This window comes from Cygnus atratus, chromosome 5 (genome assembly GCF_013377495.2).
Source record: "Cygnus atratus isolate AKBS03 ecotype Queensland, Australia chromosome 5, CAtr_DNAZoo_HiC_assembly, whole genome shotgun sequence".
NCBI classification, from domain to species: Eukaryota; Metazoa; Chordata; class Aves; order Anseriformes; family Anatidae; genus Cygnus; species Cygnus atratus.
Window position 1 is genome coordinate 6,401,354 of NC_066366.1, and position 26,605 is coordinate 6,427,958.

The following is a 26,605-nucleotide window of genomic DNA, read 5'->3' on the forward strand; positions in this document are numbered from 1 at the left end:
AAAACCACTATCTAAAGTAATCATCTTTACAAATCACACTTTCAGACAGTGCTCCATTATCTTTTTTCTCAAATAGCTGCAAAACTGGGTTTGCACACAGGAAAGATAACGTATCAAATGCTGACTTTTGATGTCAGTGTATCTAAGGGAAAAACAATACAGACCAGGCATCTTTCTCCCACCTCTCACACCCACCTCTTTTAAAGCAGGGTAAGGTCCCTCAAAGGCAAGTCTTTGAAAATCATTTTTCCCTTTCATGCCACCTATGATGTCTCTCAATATTTATTTGCAGAATGCTACGCTGATATTTAAAGTATTTCTTTAGGTGGAAAAATATGAAAATGCAGTGGTACATTTCCTAGCCAGGTGTGGGAACTATTGATTTTTAATGAAAGAACTGTATAGAAAAAAAAATGCTGTTGCATCAAAGGAAACCTAATTTGTATTTCTCCTACTAGCACTGGACTTGAAATGGTCTGCAATACCTCTTCTGCATCCAAAAAGCTGGCGATGCCCTCCCAGACTGAACTGAACGCCTCCTTCTGGCTCCATAATCCTTTCATCCCACGTCTTGCTCTCAGCATGCATTTGTACTGAGTATGAAATTATTTTTTCCCCTATTTTAAAGGTACAGGATATGTTTCAGAGTCGTTGGTGACTTCAGATACTACTGAGGATGACAGGGTTGAAGGAGAGATGCAGACTTGGGTTTTCTCTTGTGTATTAACGCATAGCTTTGAAATGTGGACATCAAAGGAGGCATTTTCAGGAATCAAAAAGAATGATTCACAAACTTCCTGCAACTTGCCCTGAAAATTTTGGGGAAAAAAGTAAAGTAGGAAATCCAAGCATTTATTTTGCTGCTTACACAGGAGATGAACGATTTTGAACGAGTGGCACCATTTTGCTAATGGCTGGGCGGAGGGAATCCTGTTAAAGTGAAAAATCCTATTAAAAGATTTGCTACACCTTACCAAGGCGCTGTCCACTCTGGAGGACAGCAGTCAATCCTCCATTACGCAGAGCCTCCACAGACACCAAAATGGTTACGAGAGGAAACTTTAAAATTTCTAGACTTTCTACAGTACATTGGAGTATTAGCGTTTTTCTACTTGCAAAACAAATGGAGAGTAATGTTCAGATGCTGTAAAGGCCACTCTGTTGGAGGCTTAGATGAGCCCTTACATACTAGATTGACATGACTGTAGAAAAAAAAGTAACTTCACTGAAATTTGTACACTGTTGTACAGCCAATCTGGAAAACAAAACAAAACTAACAAGTCAGCATGTAAGAAGATGCTGCTTTCAGAGAAAATTTGCCTAATTTTCTTCTGCAAAATGACTTTATCTTTTGAAGGTGGTGCATCACTTTTTCTGTTCACAAATATATAAATAAATAAAATAAAATTTACAAAGAGAAGCATTCTGAAAGGATTCCAAATGCTATTTTGCTCAAAACTGAGGACCTATGTAATATGGAGGCTATAATAATACTGGTAATGTTAATCACATTTCAGATTCAGGACAGACTGCACAAGTACCAGACTGCAGACCTCACACCACCCTTTCAGGAAGAAATATCAGTGACGGAGCCTGTTTTGGCTAAAACACCAAATATTTAAAAAGCAAACCAGTGAAGATTTAAAATTAGTAACTGTGGTTTAGCAGGGAAACTTTGGGAAAGCCTCTGGGTCCAGGACATACAACACAACCTTGCAGAAGATGAAGTCCAGCCAAAAGGGGACACCTGCACCAGTTTTGACCAGTGTCTTGTACAAAAAACAGAAGTCTAAGGTATCACCTGTCAGGTTGCAGACAGGAGGAGTTTAATCAGCACAAAACAATCAAAGTCTGAAGGAGAAACATTGCAGTTCACTTTAATGGTACATTTCACTGGCTGCAGTATCAAAGCCTTTTTACCACGTCCAATTTACAGATTTGTTTGTCTTGGGCTAAATTATTCAATGTTGCCTTCTAATTAAATGCCCATCTGCTTAAATCACGTCATAGGAATTAAAAGGGTAGTGTTTTTGTTTATTCATTGAATGATTTAAATAATTTGATTATTCAATTGCAATCCAGGAAAATTGCAAACATTGATTTCAGATGGATTTGATTTTGTTTTGCTAGCTGTACAGAGCTTTATATTTAGTTTATTAACTGTTACTAGAATTAGTTGAACTTTGATTAAACACTCACTTGACCTCTGTTAAACGCAGAGAAGCTGCGAGGATGCAGATTCATCACCAGCCACGCCGGCTGTAAGTCTGTCCACCTGTGCCTGCTATGCAATGCCAATTCTCCCCTCGGGATCAAATTGTGTTACTCTTACTTAACTTTCTGGAGCGCTAACAAAGAGAGATGGAAACTGCCCCAGCCCTGTAATAAAGAGGCTTTTTTTCCCAGGCCGTAGCTCTCTGCTCAACTCAGCTACGTGAATTTCCGAAGCAGTAATATGATCTGCCAAGGTACAATGCTCATGGTCTGACCCTTGTTGTACTCTCTGTTCTATACCTCCTGTCCTCCAGTCTTTAGTATACCAGCTGGATGACAAGCACCCAGCCATATTGCTCATCTGGTTTTCAGAGGCTCCAGCACAACACTACAAGGTTGCATTTTACCAGCTTTTCTCTGCCAGGAGAAGAAGAGAGCCCCAGATGAAGGAGCTCTGTTATCACAGGTTACCCAGGAGCAGTTGACAGACAGGCATTCCCACACAGGAGCTACAGAGAATTCAGGTATTAATGCTGGCACATAAAAACAAAAACGAACAAAAAACATGTAAGGTCTCAAAAGAAAAACAAACATGGAATAGGAAGAAAGCTACACACTCAAGAGACATACACAGCTTCCTGGTGGTGGGACTAGCCAGGAGGTTCACTCCAAAAAAATCAAAGATCCCTAAGAGACCTGAAGAAACCCAGCCCTGAAGAGTGGTTCTGGCCCCCTGGAAACATCTGACAAATACTTAGGAACAGAGGGAAACACTGAGATGGAGATTATCATGCAGATTTTTGTTGTTTTGCCTCAACCTATTTATTATTTGTCCATTATAAAGGTAGAGGATGTTACAAATTTTTACAAATTTACGTTACAAATTTTATACAGCACTTGTATCTCCTATGAAACATCTTTGCAATAATAACATGTAAGTGATGACTCTGAGAAGGGTGCACTCAAGTTACTGGGAAATTTGTGGGATCTTGTAAAAATTTGGAGTCCAATGTATGGACTATGAAGGCCCAGATCTTACAAGAGACTGATGGGCTGAAGATCTTTATACATATATTGTATCTAGAGACCTATAAGTAAAGCCAATGTCTGCATTTGTTCCATCTAAGCAGGAAAATCCTCTTAAATCCAAATTTCAAATGATAATAGCATTATTAATGTTGACTTTTAATTGCAACTAATAACTGAATTTTAAAAAGGCAAAAATAAATAATACCTTGTTTGTAGAGTAAACATCCTCCCCTGTGTAACAAGCATCCTGGTGCTCGCGTACCTCTCACCCTCAAGCCTGCCAGCAGCTCCTCACTCATCGCTCTGCTCACTTAGCTGGACACCTCCGCTACAGCCACCAAACACACTGCTGCCCCACTGTCAGACCTGTGCATGGCCTGGCCCAATCCACTCCCGAGTGCTCCCCTTTTCAGCACCTCCAGAATTACCAAACAGAGGCATCCTGGGCATGCAAACAGGTGCTAAGATGTCAAGAGCAGCAATTCTTGCATATTTTTCCAGCACACAGGTCAATCTGCACACACATCTCAACTGTTTTTTTTCAATTGCAATCCTCCCTTCCTCCCCATTTGAGCACAAATGGGTAAACAAATTAGTTAAAGTCAGCTTATATTTGGGAAACTGATCAGCAGAAAACTATGAATTAACAGCCTTTATCCAAGCTCCAGTAGCCTGTGACTATCCTAGCCCATGGCAATCAATTAAAATATAAGTGTCTTTGGGGAATTCTTTAGCACTATCTTGAAAACCCCAGAAAGAAAACCAAATGCTTACAGGTCCTAAAACATGCAGATGATTGAGTAATGAGTCTTGAACAGAAAATAGTGAAGCATTCACCAAAAAAGTATGGCTATTACATTTTCTTAAATCTGTCACCATATAAGGTTTTTCAGTTCCTTTTAAAAAGACTTTCTCAAGTGTCGAAGTAATTTGACTAGCTATTAGCTGTCTCTTAAGCTCCTAATCAAATTCAAACCATAAAATATGATTAGAAGCCATACATGAAGTTCTTCAGACCAATTTCAAAGAGCCAAAAATATCCTTTAGCATGATTTAGACAGTACCAGCATGAACCTCGGATGGCAGTGCCATTGGCTTTCACTTATGTTTAGAATAGTTCAGAAGCAGCAACCGTTAACGTATTTTTTGTTGTCATGGAAAGAATTCTTAGTAATAGTTGTTTTAAACTGAGGACATTTTTCTGCATTATTCTCTTATTCTAGCCAGTTAGGGACTCGTTCTTTCAAAACAATAAATTTATTTCTGACAAAAAAAAAAAAACTTAAAGTGAACAACTTAAATTTAATAAGGCTTTTTTTCACACTGATATTGACAAATGGGCCATTTCTCATCTGAAAGCAATCATCCTTGGTTTAGATTTGTACCTGACATACGTGGAAAAAAAAGATTTTGCTAAGTTTCAGAATACAGTATCTGGGAATTCAAGAGTAGCTTGACCTGCCAAGGATACCCACAGTACTACTGCTATTACTGTCTAGATACCTACAAAACATCACCAACAAATCACATCCGTAGACATCAATTCTTAATGCCTTTATTACTTCTGTAAGATAAGGAAATGTTAGCTGCAATTTGAGGTTAGAAAGTGAAGCATAAGAAGTGACTTACATAAGGTCAACCAAGAAACCCTCAGGCCTGAACCATCTCGTGAGTCCCACGCCAATAGCTGTAACTGTAAGACTGTCAGTATCAGCCCATGTTTCAGGTCACTCGGATTATTACACTTGGGTCCCTGTCTTGGTATGATGTTCCTCAGTGGCAGAACTTGTGCAGAAGTGTTGGACGTTTTATACCCAGCTATGTATATATCTGTTTTACAAAACCAGACCGATTCCAAATATGCATTCAGTGAACAGGAGGAGACATGCAAACCAGTTCTTGATCTACTGAACAGTCTGGAGCTTAGTGCAGCCCATTCTTTCAAGCAAAACTTAGACAAGACAACCTTGCTGCTAAAATAGAGCAGCAAGAGAGTTCATGCACAAGATGCATATGTGTGAGGATATATACATACACCCTACTATCCAAACTTATTTACCATAAGCATGGCATTACACCTGGTTTTTAAGCATGTAAATGAGACTCCATCTTTAAAAAAATATGCCTCAGAGTAGAACTATCTTTATGCTATTACAGTATACTAAAGAGAAGTTTCACTTACTGGTCTTGGTAGACTGTACTGATACATTTCTGGTCTGTATGTGGGTACCCACTGTACACCCCCTCTAGGTCGGGTCATGGTACCAGGAGCGCTGGTCACCACCTCTGAGTAGGGCAAGTGTGGTGCTGAGCTGTAGGCCTCCTGCCTGCTCTGTCCTCCGTGGCCCGCAGAGGCCAGGCTGAAAGCCTCTTCCAAGAGCATATGCATCTGTTGTCGAACCTCATCAATGGAGGGCTGAGAACTTAAAGTTGAGGTCTCTGAATGACCTTTGGCCTGACGGGACCTGGTGTAGCTCCGAGGCTCATTGACACGGTCAACATTTGTTTCTTCTATAATTTCGGGCTCAGTCTGTTGGATGGAGTAAAAGTATGTATATGTAAAGCTTTACAAGACAGTATTTGTGCTGCTTCACACAAAACATTCTCAAACAGAGATATAACATACAATGTCAGGACTTGTTACAGTATAGACACATGACAAGTGTTTTAAAGGAATTATGTCATGCAGGGAAGGACAATAGCCAGGGACTCAAAGACTCTTTCATATCCTTCATTGTTTGCTGCAAAAACTAGCAGGGACAATCTGTAACATATTAAATTGTTAAGGATTCACTTAAAAACAATTGGAATTAATGTTGAAATTCTTTTCTTAGTTGTTAGTATCAACTGTACCAGGAGGAGTATGGATCCCTAAATAGTACCATCACTGAGAAGGACTGCTTACAAGCAGCTGCTTGTTACAGCTACACAGACTGAAATTCTTTTGTTCACTCACACATATTAAGATTTCAGAATAATTAAAGTTTAGGAGTTCTCCTGAAATTTCTAAGCCAGGAGCACCACCAATGACGTCACAGGATAGATTCTGTCTTTTGCAGAAAATGTCCCAAACCAGCTCAGTCATCCTACCTAGCCAGACAGCAGTTACATAGAAATTTATCCAAAACTAACGTAGAGACAGCGAACAAAGCAGGTGCCCTAACAAGCAAATAGTACTCATGCAGCTTAACTTGAAGCGCAGGGTAGGGTAGTTCAGTTGGAAGGAACCTTCAAAGACCACCTTGTCCAACTGCCTGATCACTTCAGGGCTAGCCAAAAGTTATACCATGTTATTGAGGGCATTATCCAAGTGCCTCCTGAACACTGGCAAGCCTGGGGCATCAACAACCTTGCTAGGAAGCCTGTCCCAGTGTTTGACCACCCTCACAGTAAAGACATTGCTCCTCATGCCCAGTCTGGCCCTCCCCTGGCACAGTTTTGTGCCGTTCCCATACATCCTGTCATCAGTTAGCAGGGGAAGATACCATCACCTCCCTCTCTCCTTCCCCTTGGGAAGTTGTAGGGAACAATGAAGTAGCCTCTCAGCCTCCTCTTCTCCAGACTAGATGACAAAAGTGTCCTCAGCCTCTCTCCTAGGATACTCCTACAGTTACTCCGAGGATAATAAGTGCAACCAAAGAGACTCTGAAATCATACTGTCCCAACTGAATGATTAACAGCCATAGTTCTTCTGTATCCCTATGACTGTAAAAATGTCAGTGAATGGAATCCCACAAGAGACCTGTTAGTACCCAATCCTGAAATAAATCAGGTTTTATACTACAACCCCTTGGTGAAGCCATTACAGCTCTAGATTCTTTAATCTTGTCCAGTAAAAGAAAATAATGTCTAAAATAAATCATATGAATAATGGATTCTTAATAATGGCACAATATTAAGCCAGCTTTGATTTATCAGTTTGAAAGTTGGCATGAAGATTTTGGAGGAGACTGGTGATAGTTAATAGTACTCAAGTTTTAAAATATATTTCAATTCATCCTATCACTTTCTGATGCATTTTATTTGCTTTCATAACAATCAAAACACATGGGTATTGTAAACAGACACCATTCTATGTTAATGTTAACATTAAAATCTGGATATTGTTCAGACATAGTTACTATATAATACAAAGAATAAGAGTAACATGAAGAAGGAAAATTAAGTCCTGTATGGAGAAGCAGAGTTTATGCACTTCTGGTACAACTCTGCTGCAACTGTATCAGTAAAATCCTTTGTGTAAACATTAATCCAGAAGCTTATTGATATAATTATATTAATGCAGCCTGTAAGTAAAGGTGCACCAGTAAATTCTTTTGCATATCGCTCTCTTAGGCTTTTATAATTAGGTTGTTTTTTTTCCTTTTACACCAAAACCAGATTAATTTTTTTCTGCCCTAGCATAAAGATCATCAGAAGCTCAAAGGTTCTAGACTCTTCCATTACAGCATTTGCTCTACTCGTAATTGTCTTTGTATATGCTGGAAGTAATAAAGATGTTAATAAAGTTTGTTTGACCTACTTAGGTAAAGGTAACAATACTAAACCCTGGTGGGATTATTTAAAACTAAAAGGTGATCTTCAATAATAATCCATTTACAGCAAGATACTATAAAGCTAAATACTATACTCAGAACATCAAACAGTAGAATTTACAAAAAGCTACACATTCTATACAGACAGGGATGTAATTATTGACCTTATTTTCTGACCAGTTTTTAGCTTCAAGAAACTGGACCGTGATTCAAAGAAATACCACAGAAATCATTATACAGAATTAAGTATTTTAGACAACCATAATTGAAATATCAGATATTTTTATGTAAGGGGAACCATTTAAAAATAATAAAAAAAAAAAGAAAGAAGAAAGAAGCATTGATAGTATGGAACGGCAGATCTTGAGCTCTCACTTCCCTCTCCTATTTATAGAGCAATGCAAAATCAGATAGAGCATAAACTCTTATGACTTTGTTGTCCATACCAATCTAGCAGTTCTTAAGTTTCTTCAAGAAAGGGAAAATTTAATCTCTTTTCTTATTAAAAAGAATAAATAAAAATCCACCACCATTTATCATGGTTGGGAAATTAAACTTCAACACATAACCTAGGCAGACTGGTAACAGCTCAGAAAAATAGAATGCCATTTATTTATCTGTAAAAATCTTGTCACTTGAAGATAACTTGAGGTACCCGATTCATGAATTGGATCATTTGGAACTGCTTATAAAGCACAAATTTCACATTTAGTTGGTGGAACTTGCTGCTAAATAATGTAGTGGGAGGAGGTTAGCAGGAGTCTGAGAAGGGTGGAACCTTTAGAACAACAAAGCAGATGTCAAAAAGCTGTATGAGATGTTATTAGATAAAAAAAAAAGTAAGGACACAAAGTTCAGCATAAAAAGCAGCCCTAATTCATAAGTATATTATATCATTCATGATCTTTCAAACCCAATTTCTCAAAAAACTGCCACATGAACTTAATGGCTAAAGAAAACAATCCAATAAAAGAATTCTTTTGGACCAATGCCTCAGCTGCAACTGTCTGAAGTAGGCTTGTCTCCAGAGGTCAGATTTCCAGGGGTGTTTAGATGCACCACGGGTGAGATCAGCATGGATTCCATGCATGAATATAGATTTAAGCGCCTGTGGGTATCTTGGGAGACCAAGCCTGTCAGATGCTTGGCACAGCACCGAGGTAGCTCGAACGGGAGCGAGGGAAATCAGCCCACGCTGCAAGCTGAGGCTGGGGAACTAGATTTCAACATCCTGTTCCATTTTCCCATGGCATTTTTCTGCTTTCAGACAGAAAATACTTCCACTGTTAGAAGAGGTGCACTGCAGTGAATCTGCAGCACATCAGGCAAAGAGAATTTTATGTAACCTATCACTAGAAAAAGACTCTGTCAGGGACAACTCTCCCTGCTACAATGTAAAACAAAAGGCAAAGGCAAACTTAGGTGCAACATGCACAGATGTCAGAGACTGTACATTTTTGAAAGTGCATAATAAACTCATTACGCTACTTCCAGGGCTATTAGCAAACTTTCTTGAAAATCTATTTTTATACATTATAATATACACAACTTACTCAAATATATTTTTAAAATCTCCAGCTAAATACTTATGTCATATTCATTTTGCACTAGTGGCAGGAGGCCATGGCTGCTGCTAGAATGCTTTCAATATTCATTTCAGGAAGATTTTACCTATGAATAACTACCTGCTATTAGCATATTTTAAAATCCCATGATTTTCTTGAAACATATGATTTTTAGGATGCACGGGAAAGTCCAGCTTGACAATGTTTTCATTTTTTAAGAAAACTCAAATACGAAAGGAAACATGTAAGTGGGGAAAAAAATGTTCTTCTTTTTGCAAAATGTAAAGCTTGTTGCAACTCTAGGTTTTTAACAGCTATTCCTTTGTTTTTCCAGGCAACTGCACTGTATTCTAATGCCTCAAAAAGCAGCGAGGCAGTCATTCCAATTACATGGCACAACATGACTCATACAATCTGATGGGAAGTGTCAACATACAGGAAATCCCTTAAGAAATCTGACACATACAACATACCCCAAATAATTCTGTAAAAGAATTAAACTTTCCCAAACACATTCCTTCACCTTGGTGAATTCCTTCACCTTGCTAAAAATATATCCCTGCCAGCTGAGAGAATTAACAGTTAAGTCCCCTACAAAATGCTTGTTTAGAACATGTTACAGTTTAGAGAATGAACAACCACCAGATGAACTTACTTATTTTCCAGAAATGCTTAGACCTTTTCTAGAAATTCATCTTCATGGACAGCTGAGCATTTTGTACACAAGGTGGACTGAAAAATTCTACTTTGGGCTACTTGTATCTTCAGTTTGGTTGTATGGTGTGTAAACTTATAACTAGTGTATGTTCAGATTATGTAAGACAACTAATTTAGCCTTATGTTGGCTGTGTGAGTTCCTCAGACCACAAACCAGTGCAGAATTTACTCTGGCTGGTTTTGACATTTACCTATTCAAAGCTCTCCCGGTTCTGATATAGTAAGAGGAGAATGAGAGTGTGGCCAATAGCTGTTCCTAGGGGATTTCCACATAGCTAGACTTAAGCGCAATTCCTACAAGTTGGTTGTCCATTCTTCTGAATCAAGAGAGCAGCATAAGGGATATAGAAAAAAAAAAAACAGTGGATTTTACTTACAACAAAGGTATCGGTGGCCTATAAGTAGCTGCATATTTGGAAGAACTATCTAAATTCAAAAATCAATACTTTTGTGAAATATGAGTTTCAAGGAGAATGTTTTGTTTTCGTTTCTTTTCAGACTGTAAAATGATGTGCAGCTATAAAGTACATTCAAGTGTCTGTGCCCTGAGTATCCTAAGCCTTTTTCAGGATGCTGAGTACACATAACGTACTGTAATGTTAAGTACCCATGGGCACCATCACTTGGAGCTTATCAACAGTTTCCTGTTTTCAGGAATAGGCTAAGACTTTGCTGAGCAAAGTTCACTGGACATATCTAATAAACTTACATCATATCCACTGTTACGGATTCCACGCCTAGGTCTTTCTCGAGTCACTAGAAGATCCATCTCAGTTTCTCCTGGGCTAGGACTGTTCAAAGACTGCCTGCTTCTGTATACAGAGTTCTTCATCTGTTGCCTAGAAAACATCAAACAAGAAAACAGTAAACCAAAAAGCATACAAACAAAATAAAAGATTATTCTAAAATTATAAGGTTCATAAAAATGTCATTTTATTATTATAGGATATTCTTTTAATGTATATGGAATTCCTAGAAATCAGGTACATTATAAAGATAACATATATTTTGTTTACTGTTAAATAAAATATAACTAAATAAAAGACACAGGCATCATGTGTGGGAGCATATCAGATGAAATATGTCCCAAGAAGATATCAGAACCCTCTTAGTCTTAGCTGGGATGACTTGAATTAATAAAAAATAAATATGTGCTGTTGCCAAAAATAATAGCACCTTCCACACACTCGGATGCAGAGCAGAGATTTTGGTTGCTGATCCTGAGTAATGAGAAAGAAGCGGAACAACACTCCATTGAAATGAACAGACAGCAAAGTGTATGGGAAAGGAGGCAAGAGTGGGAGGGAACTGCCTGCAAGATGCTGTTTTTAAATAGCCAGTTTGGTAACTGGCCACAGCTTTAATAGAGAGCTATACTCTCTGGGATTAAACCGCTTCCAACATAGCTCTGAGCAGCACTGGGGCAAAGAAATCTCTAAACATCAAGCTTTCGCCACCATGAGCTCAGAAGCAAAGGGAAGCAAAGGTGCTAACTAGAAAAACGGCATATCATTCAATATCCCAAATATTCTTTAGTCTTTCTGACATAATCATTTCTTTCCTTGCTATTGGTTATAAAAAAACAGTAAAAATAGCATTCCTCTGTAGGATGCAGAACATATCTGTAAATAAGTACTTAGTAGCTCTTGCCAAGTTGTGATACAGGAACTTCATGTTTCATCAAACTGCATCTTTTAAGGTTACCTCTAAACCAGTGAAGTGTAGGAGATGCTGTTCCCATAGTTTATCTGGCTAGTAGTCATTTTCTTGCATATATCAGAGAAGCACTCCTCCCATCACAGGTCCCCCTAACAGGTCAAATAATTACATGCCAGTTTCATTGATTAACACTGTAATTACAACGTTGTTAAGGCCTAATATGAATTTATCTTTGCCTGGTCATGCTCTTTTTTTCTGCTTTGGGAAATGGTTCCATTCCAATTATTGAAAGTAGATCAGGCCATCTCACATGTCTGTGTTGCTTGTTCTGTACAGGGGGCCTGACAGCGATCACAGTGAAGTAACAAATCTTGCACTATTCTGTCTGAATTCATGCTTTCATTCTACATTTGCAAGGTAAGATTTATCCTAATTTCTTCAAAGAGACCAATGAAAGATTGTTTACACCAAAATACTTCCTTTGTGCTATCAGCTAGATACCTAACATGAACAGGGGACCACTGGACCCCAGCCCTGGTCTCTGTGCTCAACAGGTAAGAGATACAGCAAAGGTGTAACAACCCAGAATTGGAAGTTTGGGACTTCTCCAGTGTCTGCACTCAGGTCAGATGGACAACTATCCACACTTGTCAGGAGATACTGTTCTTTCCTCTGGCACTTAGAGCTAACAGTTCCCAACTAATCCTCACAGACTGACTGGAAACTTGCACTAATTCTTGTTTTCCCAAGGTTGTCATGGGTACTGGGTAGCTGGTACTACCCAAGTAGTAGTATTGTAGTAATGTCATGTGTGAACAACATTGTTTTGCTCTGTTATGCTTGAGAAAATAAAAATATCCTTACTGTATCACATTCATCCAAGTTCATTTTTACTTTTGACAAGTTCAAAAATGAATAAAGGACATTTGTCCTAAAAAGGAGAAATGTAATATTTCTTATTACTAAATTGGGAGAGATTTATAAAGAAAAATTCAAAACCACTGTATTTAAATAGATTTTGACGACCTGCTCCTACAGAGTATCCAGGGCATCTAGGAGGTAGAAGACAAGAGGTTGAGGTCAACAGGCAGAAACAAGTTTTCAAAAATCCAGAAAGACTGACATGCACATGAATCAGGAAGGATAAAAGTGTACGACAAAAGGTAACAACAGTGACCAAGTTTCATACTTCTGATTAAACTAAGTACTAAGTAAATCATATCTGACGATCTTTATGTTCCTTCATTAAAGGTCTCTAAAATTTCATACATGATTTACTATAGGTCCATTACTACTTGGTTGATGCGCTTGTGATATATCTTCTAAGGGATTCAAACACACACCTCTCTAATACATGCAGATTCTTGACCTGATTACAAACTATTAAGGAATAACCCAGAATAGTATGTATCATCAGTAAGCTCCTAAAAATTGTCTTGAGATTGCCAATTAGCTCATGTAAGGAAGTTTTACTAATGAGAAAGGAGGTATGAGAGCTAACAACTGGCATTCAAATGGGTTAGCAAGTGCCTTCTGGGAACACAACCGGAACATTTTAAAACATGAATTTTATGGTACAGAAGACTCAATGGAATTAAGAGCACAAAGCTGTTTGTTCTTGAACAAATCAAATTTACAGAGGTGCTGTTTTGTAAATCACTTTCCAATACCATTTCAAAGAGAACCAAAATGTAAAGGTAATTTCTAATAATGTAATCAACTGCATCTTTATTAACTGATATGTTTTGGAAATGCTGTAATAACATGATTTAAATCAGTGGAATATATGCAAAACAGAAAAAAGTACAATAGGCCTTTTCCCTGGAAACTCTGAAATCTTTGATTTACTCCTAAATGATATTATTTTTAAAAAGTATAAAGCGTTTTAAAGTACGTTTTTAATTGCTGTAACTGTAATGATACAAACTAATGATACAAAGCAGAAAACATTATAAATCAAATCTTTTCAATTTTATGCTAGCCTAGGTTACTTTAAAAGCATTTTTATCTCTTTACAGAAACACAATTTTATTGATTCATTTACCAATAACATAAACCACACTACCCTTAAGTTTTATTCAAGGTTTCCATCCAGAAGTATGTTATTTTAGCTATCTTACTTTTACTTAAAAAACAAAGACAACAATGCTGTGACGTGTGTTGCAGCACATTACGTTCAGCTCGAAGTCTGTGTGTGGCAGTTTTAGTACAGACTTTGGAACATAATTGTTTGCAAAAAGTTCTGAAATATCTGTGAAGTTCCCAAAATGCTTAGTATCTTACAGCAAAAAGCATCAGAAATGGTTCTCTCTCCATATGTAGGGCTATAGACATTCAACAAGTAAATTCAAAAGTCAGCCTTTTATGGTTCAGCCACAGAAGGGAATCATTCCTCTAGAGCACTATACCTGCCTTCAAGCAGTTTCTATCATGCTAGTGCTCACTATCTCAAATAGACTGTGACAGATTTACACAGCAGCACACAGAAAAAAAATGTTTTCCAGAACCTTTCAGCAGCACGCTGGCACACGAACAAACAAACATTAGTATATTAAACAAAAAGCAGATGGCTAGCATTAAAGCTTCACGTGTGAATGTTTCAAACATTTCCTACATGGCATGTGATACACAATAAACATCCAAAGTAATGCCTCAGTTCTTCACTGTACATGCAGCACAGCCATATAAAAGTTTCTACTTGTTTCACTCATATCCTCTTGACAGACTGTGCAGACAGCACGGGACTCCTGTGTGCTACAGGTTCAGTATCCTAACTTTCCAGTGCATTTGAAGCAACTTGCTCCTTTCTCACTAGAAAACTGCACAAGGAAATGATGCTGTGGGCCCTCCAGCAAGGACATAACATACATTTTTTCTTCAGTGGACAGTGCAACACAGAGACACAACCCATCAAGGGCAGTATACATTCTGTCATTTAACTCTAGGCCTGTAGAAGTACATCAGATCACAGTTTTTGCCCATATTCTGAGCCAACACTGCTTTCATAATTCCCATTACAGTCTTTTTCATCTCTATGCCCCAAGGGTAATTGCTGAAGTTGCACTGCATGCAAAGACTGTGTCATCACTGATGCTTTGATTGCAGTCACGATTTACACCTATATGAAAACTTTGGTCTGAACTTTCCAGGAGAGGGGATACAAGACTATACCTCAAGGCATAAATGCCTTTTCCAAAGGAAATGTACTTCAGTATCTTTTTCCTTCCATGGATCAACTACTGCTGATCCCTGATGATAGCAAGAACCAGAGCTTTCATGGTGGGCGGTGTAATGACAAGCACACTCTTTAATAAGACTTCCCCCCTCACACCTCCACCACCCCTAACAAGGAGGCATATGCATGCTTTGCCATCCTTCTCTGGGACTGCACTGGGGTAGGACTGTTGAAATCTCCTCTTTTGAATGTGTCAGCCTGTGTTTCAGGGAGCACCAGTGACAGAGCAGGTCCACCCACCTACTCAGGCAGAGTCAGCATCTACGCTGCCCCCGCATTTCTAAAACAGGGAGACGAATACTACTGGTATGCTATCTTCAAGAGACAATGAAGTGTTAATCAAACCTTAGTACTGTTATACAACATGCCAGTTTCATGTCACAGATGAGAAAATTATGACATTCTCTGTTTAAGGCACAGGACAGTCACCAACCACAGCCACACACACATCCTTAGAGATATTCCTGCAGGATTTAATGAAATACATAGGCAATGTACTGGCTGTGTTCCCTTATGCCTACTGCAATAGTTACAGTCAGATTAAAATTATGCAAAAAGAATAACACCACTGACTGAACTTTGGAAAAGAATTAATTCGGATGCTAACTTCCTGGCTTAAGTCCACTCTCTATATTACTGAAGGAATTACTACTACTTTTTCTATTTACCTTTCTTGGAAAATGACTCAAAAGAACTTGCAACAGTCCCTTCCCTTATTTCTTTGCCTTTCCATTGCTTTTTAGCAACATTGCACTTTTACCAAATTACATGCTTTCTTAAATTATCATGAGCTATATCAATTTTCTTCATGAAGTAGGAGGGACCAGCTGATCTTATAACAGTTGCCTCATTAAGATTTTGATTCCCTACAACCCCTGGAGAGCAAGTTTCCTCCTAGAGGAAGAACTGCATGTAAAAAGTCTCACCTGTTCTTAGGCTCAGCAAACGGAGATGATACATCTGGATCTGGATCCAAAATGTGGTCGATTTCTTTCTGCTTTTTTTCATACATCCTCTTTCTGTCTGTCAGCCCCTTGTTGTTATCAACCTGCGGGAAATCATAGTACCCCTTCCTCTTGGCTTTCAAGCGCAGCTTGTTGCGGTAATGTTCTATATCGGACTTCTGCTTCAAAGCCTTGTTCACCTACAAGGCAAACAGACATTTAACGGGTGGTGCTGGGCTGACTACTTCCAAATGGTATTGTTAGAGCGTGTTTGATGCGCTTCGTGTGTCATTTTACAGAGCGCTTTTTGTACCACACCATGCCATCTGTAAGCAGCGAGGAACTGCAAGTGAACAGAGTTGCTGCATTTTTTATGGCTTGGCAGATGGTTAAATAATTTTAGCCTAAAAACTATGTACCATCACAACAGTGACTCAGATACACCCACTGAAGAAAAACACTGATGATGATAGCCAACTGCTGTGACCCAAAGCTGTACTTGCCTTTGGGCACTACTGGGAGAACTCACTGATGAAAACTCTGGTAGGGTCCACGAAGTACTGAGACATCACCTCTGGCTAAACAAAACCTTAAATAAGTCATCACTGATGGCTGGGGAAGTATTCTAGTGAAATACCTATCATCACATGTTCTTCTTACTTGTATGGTTTTCTTACAAGTCTGTTATGGGCCCCTGTCAGAGACATAATCATAAAATAAAAGGTTGTTTGGTCTGACCTGGTGCAGGTCAGGTTCCTATGGACACACCTAAGTATTAAGAAGATTTCCCTCCTGCTTAATATTGTCAGTTACATGAAAATTAGTAATTTACTTGGGATTTGTTCATTTCAGAGTCAAATTCTATAATCTTCTCACAACTTCCAAGATACTTATGTACAGGGGAGTGCACAGCTCCAGGAATGTCACTCACAGAAAATAGACGCTGAATTTGTTTAGAAACTGTGTGGCACATCCGGGCTTCATGCAAGTATGAAACAGAGCACAACAGACTGCTCTAAACCAGACCCACACAGGAAAGTGATGACACTATCTTTTACTGTGTTTCTGGCAGCAGCCCTCAGAGGTGTTTTTTAAACAGCATCAGGGAGATTCTGGCTGATCTGTAAATGACTGTTGGAGGGCAAGTTTGCAAACAAGAAACCTTTCTGGCTTGTCCCCGTCATGTTTAACAACTATATATAATCCTCAATCCTTCATTTAACAACTATATATAATCAAAAATCCTTCGTAAACGGACCATTCAACTAGATCTCATAAAAACATAAATAATCATACAAGTATTGGAGTCAAAGCATGGTTCTGGTCAGCACTGGGATCAGACACTTGTGCCATCGCACCTTGTTCCCAAGAAACATCTGTACCCTCTGTGCACAGGCTGGAGTGCAGACTAAGCAAAGCCAAGGTCCTGGTTTCATCCCTTCTTCCTTTGAATGAGATGTATTGCTCAGTATAGAAAGGTTAGCCTGGGACCCAGATGATCTACATATATTTCCAAGTTCAGCCTCAGAATTCACATGGACAAAGAACTTAGTCTGCTCTCTGCCTTTATTGCTTATTTTCTTAAAATGTTTATGATAAAAGAGAAGGATATTGAGAAGGCAGGAATACAGAAAGTTGCCTCTTCCAAGGTTACATGCATTCAAAGATGTATTATGAAAACAGATCTTAAATTCTCGGTCCTTGGAGCTCGTAATGCTAATGGGTCTTTATATAGTATCAGGCTGAAAAGTTCCTACCAGTCCTCAATTATAACAGGCTTAAGATTGTGCCACCTTTGGATGTAGCCAAGGAAATAACTGCAGACTTTATCAGGTGGTCCTTACCTCTCCATTAATGATGGCAGATTCCTGGCTCCTATCTGACGCAGCATGAACAGCAGGCAGTGCCACGGGTTTGATAGCTATCAGCTGTACTGATCCAGAAGAGGTGTCAAAGGGGTCAATGGCAGATTTGGCAATGTTATCAAAGAGAATGCCTCCTTCCTCTTCATCGCTGATAGGAACTAAAGTACATCAAACTTACTTAGCACAAAGACATTTATTTTTACCGCATGTTTAAAGATGAAATTCAGCAAGCACATGCTTTAGATTAATGTTACTCCGTACACTCCAGGAGCAGACCTGGGAGACATTTACACTGGAAAAAAATCCATTAGATTACAGCTAACATAACGTATTCGAATGATTACCTGGCATTATTCCCCCCACCAAAAAAAAAAAAAAAAAGTTTATTTCCAATCTGCACTAATAAGATGAAAAGAAAAAGGTAAAGATGAATGACACAGAAAACTGAAACTGGCAATGAAACTCAAAGTACATCTTTTGCTAGGTTTCACATGGAAAAGATGTTACATGCACACACATGGAAGTGTCCCTGTGCCAAGGCATCAGTAGTTTCACCAGATCTAAGCAGACAATGCTTCTTTTTCAGTGTCTTAGAATGTAAAGCATGGTATTCTCAAAATTTAACAAATAAATCTACTGATTTGAGCAAATGCTTTAAATTCTAAAACTGCCATCTGTTTAAAATGAAAACACTACTGTTGTGTGTTAAAACATGCTGAAGAAACTAATGGCATCCAAGTTCATATTATTTTTTGGTTTGTAAAGCAGTATCTCCAGTGGCTGTAAAGTTAAACCACTAGATTTCTTGAGATAGGTGAAGGATTTGAAAATCTTTAAAATTAAATGGCATGGTGAAGCACCTTCACTTTCAGATTTCCATATAAATGGATAATTTTCACATACAGACAGACCCCTTCTACCCCAAATTGTGTTTGTAAACCTGCACTACCTTGTCAGCTGTAGAGTCTTAAACCTAACTTTATCCTCATTTTGGAATGAAAGAATTACTCGAAAGCCTGAGCACAAATGCTACAAAGAGATTCTTGCAAACATTTTTGAATAATTGTGCTATTAAAGGGAAGAATGCTTGCTCCGTCTCCTAACTGACAGGAAGAGAGATCCTCAGCTATAGAACAAAGTGGTCTGCTCTAAATTTACTTCCTCTGAAAATACACTCTGTTTTAATATTTAATCACTGCACAAATTACAATGGACTTGTATAAACTCAGCAGTTTAGACAGCCAATGATTTTGATAAGTAAATATTTGACAGCGGCAACAAAATATGAACCCACTGAGTAAGCTTATTATCTTCCTGTCTGTATTCAGCGCAGACTGGAGCTGACGCTTCTTGAGCTTTTGAGAACTGTATGGGCTAAATCACTGTGTCATTAAATATTGTCCCTCCGGCTTCCGGGGCCTGTCCAAATATGACAGAGAGCCTTTAGTCGGTCTGAAATCCCCTCGTTCCTTCTGGGGTTGTTCAAAGTCTCAATTTGTATGCTTGCAAAAGTGAGCAGATCACAAGCCTGGCTCATTGAAATTAATTGCCAGGCTCCCACTGACCACCATGCTGCCAGGGCTTCATACAGGCAAAATCAGATGAACAAAGAGATACTTGCCTATCACACACAGCACCTGAATAGGAAAGCATTTATACAGCAATGGCTATACAAGTGAAGCACGCACATTCTTCCTTCTGGGTATCCTGAATCAGCTCAGTTCTCAGGGAAGTCACCAGCTGCAGTTTTGGAAGAGATTTTTTTTTCTGTAATTCACTACTGAAAGTTCCATGCTACTCTATCAGGGTACCTCAGTGGTGACAGGACTACTTCCAGGAGAGGAAATGGTTGTCTTAATTGTATTTTGCACAAGCAAAGATCATCTCTCCTGACTGCCACAACTCACCTGTGGCTCAAGTACGAAAAAGTCAGGGAATCGCTTCTCCTTGGCTGCTGAGTCAGTGTTTGTTTAAATCAGGCATGTACAAAACCCCTGGAAGGTGGCTAAGCATCAACTTGCAAAACATGATTCTTTTCAAACATCTTCTGTGTTTCCTACTTCAAATAGAAAGCACCAAGAAGTGCAGCTCTTCCCACCCCAATGTGTCCTAGACACCAGAGTGCAGGTTGTCTCTTCAGACACTGTTTCAGGATCAGAAACCTGGAGGCTTGCGTAATCAACAGAATTCCTCTGGTTCTAAGACTCACTTAAGAAAAGAAAGAGGGGAGGGGAGGGGAGGGGAGGGGAGGGGAGGGGAGGGGAGGGGAGGGGAGGGCAGAGAAGGGAAGGGAAGAGAAGAGAAGAGAAGAGAAGAGAAGAGAAGAGAAGAGAAGAGAAGAGAAGAGAAGAGAAGAGAAGAGAAGAGAAGAGAAGAGAAGAGAAGAGAAGAGAAGAGAAGAGAAGAGAAGAGAAGAGAAGAGAAGAGAAGAGAAGAGAAGAGAAGAAGTCATGAATCACAGACGACAGCTACTTCTGATTTGGTACATTAACACAGAAGAGCACTCTCAGTATCTGCACTCTTATTTCTGAGCACATCTATATCTAGTATAGTGCTGTTTGCTTGGAAATAATAGCCAAATGGGACTAGAAATTGGAAGAATATTCCACCTTAGCTTACCATTTGTTCATTAAATGGCATTTACAATGTAAAAATAGTTTTTTTCCATTGTCCTTTTTTCACTGAAGTGTGATAAAAGAATCTGTGATCTGCACTTACTGCCATGCTGCTTCAGTTTAGATTGGCAGTGAACCATAAGCAAGTACTGCGGGAATTTTAATATTTGCTCCTATCTGTCTCTTTTGGGAAGAATTCACAGCTAGTGTTTCTGACAGAAGAACCACAGCCACTCCTAACCTTTAATGAACTGACCAAAGGAAGCTCAACCCTTTGAATACCTCAGCTGGATGGTCACAGGAAATTTAAGCAAACTGTCCAGATGTTCTGTGCAGTCACTCACCATAAGCACACTTGCTTATTATAATTAGCAATACATAACTAAAGTGATGTTTTTAATTTCTTCTCTTGAACAGATGCATACAACCATTTTCATAGCTTCACTGCTCCTCCAGCTATGGATTGCACTGTGTGCATGCACACATAGTGAGACTTAAAAGTTTAGTGGAAGAAAATGACAAAAAAAAAACCACCTACTTAATCACCTACTTAACAGCAATTTACCCTCTTTGAAATATCTCATGCTAGATATCTCCTGCCACTTAATCCACTGAGATTGAATTACTCTTCCTAATCTTTCTGTGACTGAAGTACGTTAAGATATATCCAGAGCAATCATTTATTCAGGTTGAGTGACAATTGTAAAGAAGATCAGCACGACTGGGTTTTTGGAGATCAGGACCATCACTGAAGGTTCATCTCCACATTACTTCAGCTCTTAGTATAAAAAAATTTCTAGATTAATGCTGCTTAAGGCACGCTACAGTCTTCACTTTCAGTGTAGCTCTGCACTGTTTCCAGAAGGTGATGCCAGCAGATGGTGCTACCCACTCGTGCCACTGTTGCTGCAGCTGGTGGAGAAGCTGCTGTGAAGCTGTAGCTCTGAACGTTTCAGAAAAAGTAACCAGCTGGGATATCCTGTTTTTCATCTATTTGTTAATTTATGTAAGAAATAAAAAAATTACTTTTGTCAGCCTAAAATCCTATGAAGGACCCACAAGATTTCTTCTGTCCTTCCTTTCTCTCTCTCCAGCTTGTCTTTCCTACCCTGTCCAAAATCAAAATACATTGGAAGAGAGAAAAAGAGGACTGAAATATATACCTTTAAAAAAAAAAAAGGAGGAAATTTAAATTACCTGTGGACCAGGTAATTACCAGCAAAATACCTGAAAGAAAAAGGTGAGCTGTCCTGCTCAGAAGCAAACATTTCACTGACTCTGGAATCCTCAGAAAAAGAATGACATTTTCAGAGAAAAACATGGAAAACCAATAGCTGGGAAACATTTGCAAGCAGGCAGACATGCTCTGCCTCTTCGTAGATTGTTCAATGTAGCACTAAAATTTACTTTGTATGAAGCAAATGTGAACATTATAACCATACCTACAGTATGCAATCAATTCTCTGAGTAATGAAAGGGCTTAAAATAATAGGAAAGCAAGTAAATTATATTAAATGAAAAGCCTAAGTTTGACAAAGCAAACTATGTTACAGATCTAAGAAAATCATTAGTTTAAGTATTTCAACACTGCATTGAAGTATTTCAAACAAAAACTCTGACCACTGAATGTGAATAAATTAATAGTGGGAAAATAATTTTCATTTTAGAGAAGCTCTCTATATATAGAAAAAAAACTAGAAAATTTCTAAATCATCTAAATCATTCTATTTGTCAACTATCTCCAGAAAGATATGAACAAGAGTTGTTAGCAATAAATAAATGGATGTTCCTGAAAGAGTTTATAAGCCTATAAGTAAAATACAAGTTTCCTAAAATCAATATCCAAACCTATTTGGACTGAAATACCTCTGTATAAGATACTGTGATGTAACAGAGTACTTACTTGTGTAAACACACATCGCATTTCCAATACACACCCAACTGTCAGATAGTGCGATTCTTTGCCTTTCAGGAACACCACAAACATTACATTTTCAGAGGAGACAGCTTACAGACTAGTAGAGGAAGCTCACACTTTCTCCTGGACATTATTTTCTGACATGCAAGGTCTCCTAAAGGCCAGGCCACATGTCTTAGGTGTTGCAGTCCTGGGTTTGGCTGGGATCCTGAAACAGGAGTTACCTAAGCAGGTGGCTTGAGCTCTCTAAACTGACATTTGAAGGGTGTTTTTTTTTATGATACTGTACACATAGGATGTCTACTCTTCTGTTTGCTGTTTGCTTTGTTCGGTTTCAATGAATGTATCTTGTCCTTATAAAGGGAAGCAAAGATCTATCTTTCTCTGGTTACATCTCCTCATCCAACCAAGTTTGTCTCATTTATTTAAATATTGAAGTCTTTCAAAAGGAGACCACGTATTTCATAACATTTGTACAGAATCCATCAGACCATTTTCTTGGCTGGCACATCTGTAATACCATCACAGGCATGTTTAATAATTAAAATAATGATTTAACTGACAAGGTTGATGATGATACAAAGAAGACAGATAAGGCAGTCATGAGCACCTATAACAGAAGCCCTGTTTTTAAGAAAGTAGTGCTCTATGAGCTTTAAAGCTTTGCAGAAGTATTTTCCCTACGTACAAGAAAACCACACATTTGTCTTCTTCAGTGCTGGCATAGTAGTGAAAGAGCATAACCATTCAGACTGCCACTGGATCTGATAGCATGAGCACTCTTAGTATCACTGCTTGGTTGAAAAATGCTGTCACACTTGATTAAGTGGCAAAGTAAAGCTCATCCACAGAGGAAGGCAAACTTGAATTAAGAAATATTTAATTGCACAACCACCTACTGATCTCAGTTCCTTCAGAAGTATGCTGCAACAGGCACCTTAGCAGCATGGGAAAGGTATTTTCATGCCCTGAGAAAAGCAGTCAAAAAGACTGTTGCTTTTTCGTTTTTTTTGTTTTGTTTTGTTTTGTTTTTAAATAATACAATCTGGCTTAGCCACAGTGACCAAAAAAGAAGTCAAACAGAAGATATCTTCCATTTACTCTGTGCAAGTTCTGCTGTGCTTGTGAACACATCCAAAGACCCCATAGCACATTACAGGCAACTCAGAGGTGCTGCTTTTGCAAGAGTGTGAAAAGGCTCAGAAACATGCACAGAAGTTCACAGAACAGATTATAACACTTGGCTGCCTCTTGCAAACCAAAAAAAAAAAAAAAAAAAACCAAGCGGAAAAAGCAGAAGAAGGAAACGGTATAGGCTACATTTGAAGAAACAAGGGGTTTACTGTCACTAGCAGAGTAATAGCACACAATATTTAAAACAAATTAAACAAACTCCTCTAGAGTCACAAGACAGCCTACCTAGTTAGATTAGATTAGGAAGCCAATAATAAAGGACCAAAAACTGGCAAGATGAAACCTTTTCCATCTTAACTTGCATTTCAGCCCACCCAGCACAGAAAAGGCAGCCCTGGATGATTCTTAGAATATGTCAGGTCCTCAAGATAACTCTGTGTCAAAGCTGACTGCTGCATCACTGCTGCTGGATTCAATCGCTGTTGCCATATTTCATTTTAATTTGAGTCACTGCAGACAACTGCTCAGAAATTCTGAAAAGCTGGATCTGACACTGAGCCACATCAGACTGTGAAAACTGGTGGCCAACACTTCTGTAGAATAAAGGAAGCGGTGTATCATAGCTTGGTGGAGTTACATCCAAAGATCCTTTTGATGTTAGCTAAGCTAATAATACAGTCAAGTTTCCTCCCCAGAACTTTTTCCTACAGACATCTGGTTTTCAGAGATCTCAATCAGATGAGCTACAAAGAACAGAAGGAAAAAAATTAAAAATTTATATGACAGCTTCTGCCCAGACAGAGAAAATTCTATAGTCTTAGAACCTTCTTATATCTTAAAAAGAAGTGAGGTCCTTGACTGAACTACTTCTGAGAAGTTACAGCTAATTTTAAAGACAATGTCCAAATGCTTGGAAGATGAGAAGCATTCCAGTTGGCATTCCTAGGAGGAGGAATAAAAGGTTTCTTACACACGAAGTTTGACCCCTTCTGAATGCTGCTTGTGAATATTCCTGCGATACATGTCCTTTTATGCTGATGAGGTTCTAGTATAAACCTGGGCTCGACTATACGACTTCTCAACCCAAAAGGTATAGAAGCTCAAGAACTGCTAGCAAACTAAAGCTTTCCACCTTGTTAACATCCTATTACTCTTCTTTTCTTTTCTCTTCTTTTCCCCTCAAAACAAGCAAGCAATCACACACTCCCAAAGACGCTAGTGGGAAGGTTGCAAGATCAGGCACTCAAAGTTTGGACAAAACAGCCTGGATAACGTTTGCTTGCTTCATTTTGTGAGGAGCTCATGAAAGGAAAGGTTTTATTGTAGATTGATATAGTTCTTTAAGCCCATGTGGGTTCAGCATTTGTTTCTCCCTGAACAATGTTAGGCACCTAGGCACCGGAAAAACAGTAGCTGAAGTGCTAACGTCCTGCTGTTCTCTCCCACACTCTCATAAATCTGTCTCAGAAACTGCCAGTACCTCTGTTGGCCAATTCATTCATTTCACAGTCTTCTAACATACGCAATTGGGCACTTTTAAAAAAATGTTATAATTCTTTTTAAGTGCCCAAAGTAAGTGAAAGCACAACTCACTAACTTTTAGAAATGAAACCTCCTATTAAAACATTAATAAATGTTTTGCAAGAAAAACAAAAGGGAAAAAATGTAATTATCTTTCCAAAATGTATCACTATCATAATACAAATAGATATTTTCTTCTTGTTTTATCTAAAAATAAGGCTTAGCTGAAGAGTTCTCCTGCTCCTCCAAAACACCAGGTGCAAGCCAAGCTTGTCAGCCTATGGTGGTTTCACATCGGTTGCTCTCAGCCCTGACATACTCCATTTGGAGTCAATTTTGATACAAGCCATACAGAGTTTATGTACTGAGGTAACATCCAGTGCTGTCATTTTTCTGTGTAACTAAATGTCAGCGAGAAATAGAATCTAAAATTGGTCTGTAACTATGGCAACTAATGAGCCATTCTAACTTGGAGTCCCCAAATCAAACATGTGACCATCAAGGGATTCATTCCAGTTTTAAGAGGCTGCTTTTCAGAGAAAAAAAACATGCAGCTTCTTTTGCTGACGTGTATTTGAGGTGTCAGCCTACAATCAGGCTACAGAGCTGGAGTAGGTTCAGACAAACAGCTAAGAGAAAAACAGCTTCTTTCTTGAACTGGAAGGAAAAACAGCCAAAATATTCTCCCGATGCTGATCACGCTGGGTAGAGATAATACCTTGCAGAAAGAACAAAGTACCGGAGATGATAACAGCATTTGAAATCATAGCACTGGGAAACGAAGCGTAAGCTCAGTGATGAAAAGTAAAGGGTGCCTTGATTTTTATTTATTTATTTATTTTTAATTTCTGCTTCAACAGGCATTTGGTATGACACAACTCAAAAGTCAAAACCACATCTGTAAATGCATATAAGAATAAATGTGAGGCCAGTTCTGTAATTCTGGTAAGGGCAAGGCCATTTTATTTCCCATGACCAAGTCTTCCTTCTGAGAAGTGGTTCTAAAAGGGTTGTATCAGTAAACTCTCTTAAACATATGAAAGATATTCAAAGATATGCTTCCACCTAAAAAAAAAAAAAAACAACCATCTCCTTACCAGTATTTACTCCCCTTTGTATCGTTTCCTAGAAACTACCAAGTGCCACGAAAATGAAGTTCCTCTAGCAGTAGCTGAAGTCCCCTACCAGGGCTCTGCAATAAGTGTGTTTCATGCACAGGTTCCTTCAAAGTCCTTGAAAGTCAGAATGATCAGGTGGCAAGAGCTTATCTTTCTCCTATTTTGTATAGAAGTTATACTATTACATTTTAAACACAAATCCTGCTCTTCCATTCTGCCATTGGAAGTTCAAGATCTTGCTGCCAGCATGTGGTAGGAACCAAGGACAAGAATCCATAGCATGAATGGAGTACACACTAAAGATGTTTGCTCTATGTTGCTAGAAATCATGTAGCTCTTTTGCTTCCCCTTACAAGAAGCACCTGAACCATATTAAATATCACCACCACTCAGGCTTTTTTTTTTCCCAGAAGGTAAAATAAACGAGTAAAGAAAGTAGTTATTAGTTTTCCAGCAGAATTTGAAAGTACATAATTATTGTTATCAAATAAAGTAGAAGCTAAAATGAAATTAAGATTTAAAATAAAGAGTTAGGA

General features: G+C 38.6%; 1 protein-coding gene across 1 annotated transcript in view; it reads right to left on the minus strand.

The window, feature by feature from the left end:
- Window positions 1-26,605, minus strand: part of KIAA1549L (KIAA1549 like) — a 125,672-nt gene that overhangs the window by 14,454 nt on the left and 84,613 nt on the right. The window contains exons 15-18 of the mRNA XM_035550330.1: window positions 17,743-17,921; window positions 15,881-16,098; window positions 10,770-10,899; window positions 5,426-5,773 (exon numbers count right to left, since the gene is read on the minus strand). Coding sequence (XP_035406223.1) covers window positions 5,426-5,773; window positions 10,770-10,899; window positions 15,881-16,098; window positions 17,743-17,921 — 875 coding nt within the window. The remainder of the gene's footprint in view (window positions 1-5,425; window positions 5,774-10,769; window positions 10,900-15,880; window positions 16,099-17,742; window positions 17,922-26,605) is intronic.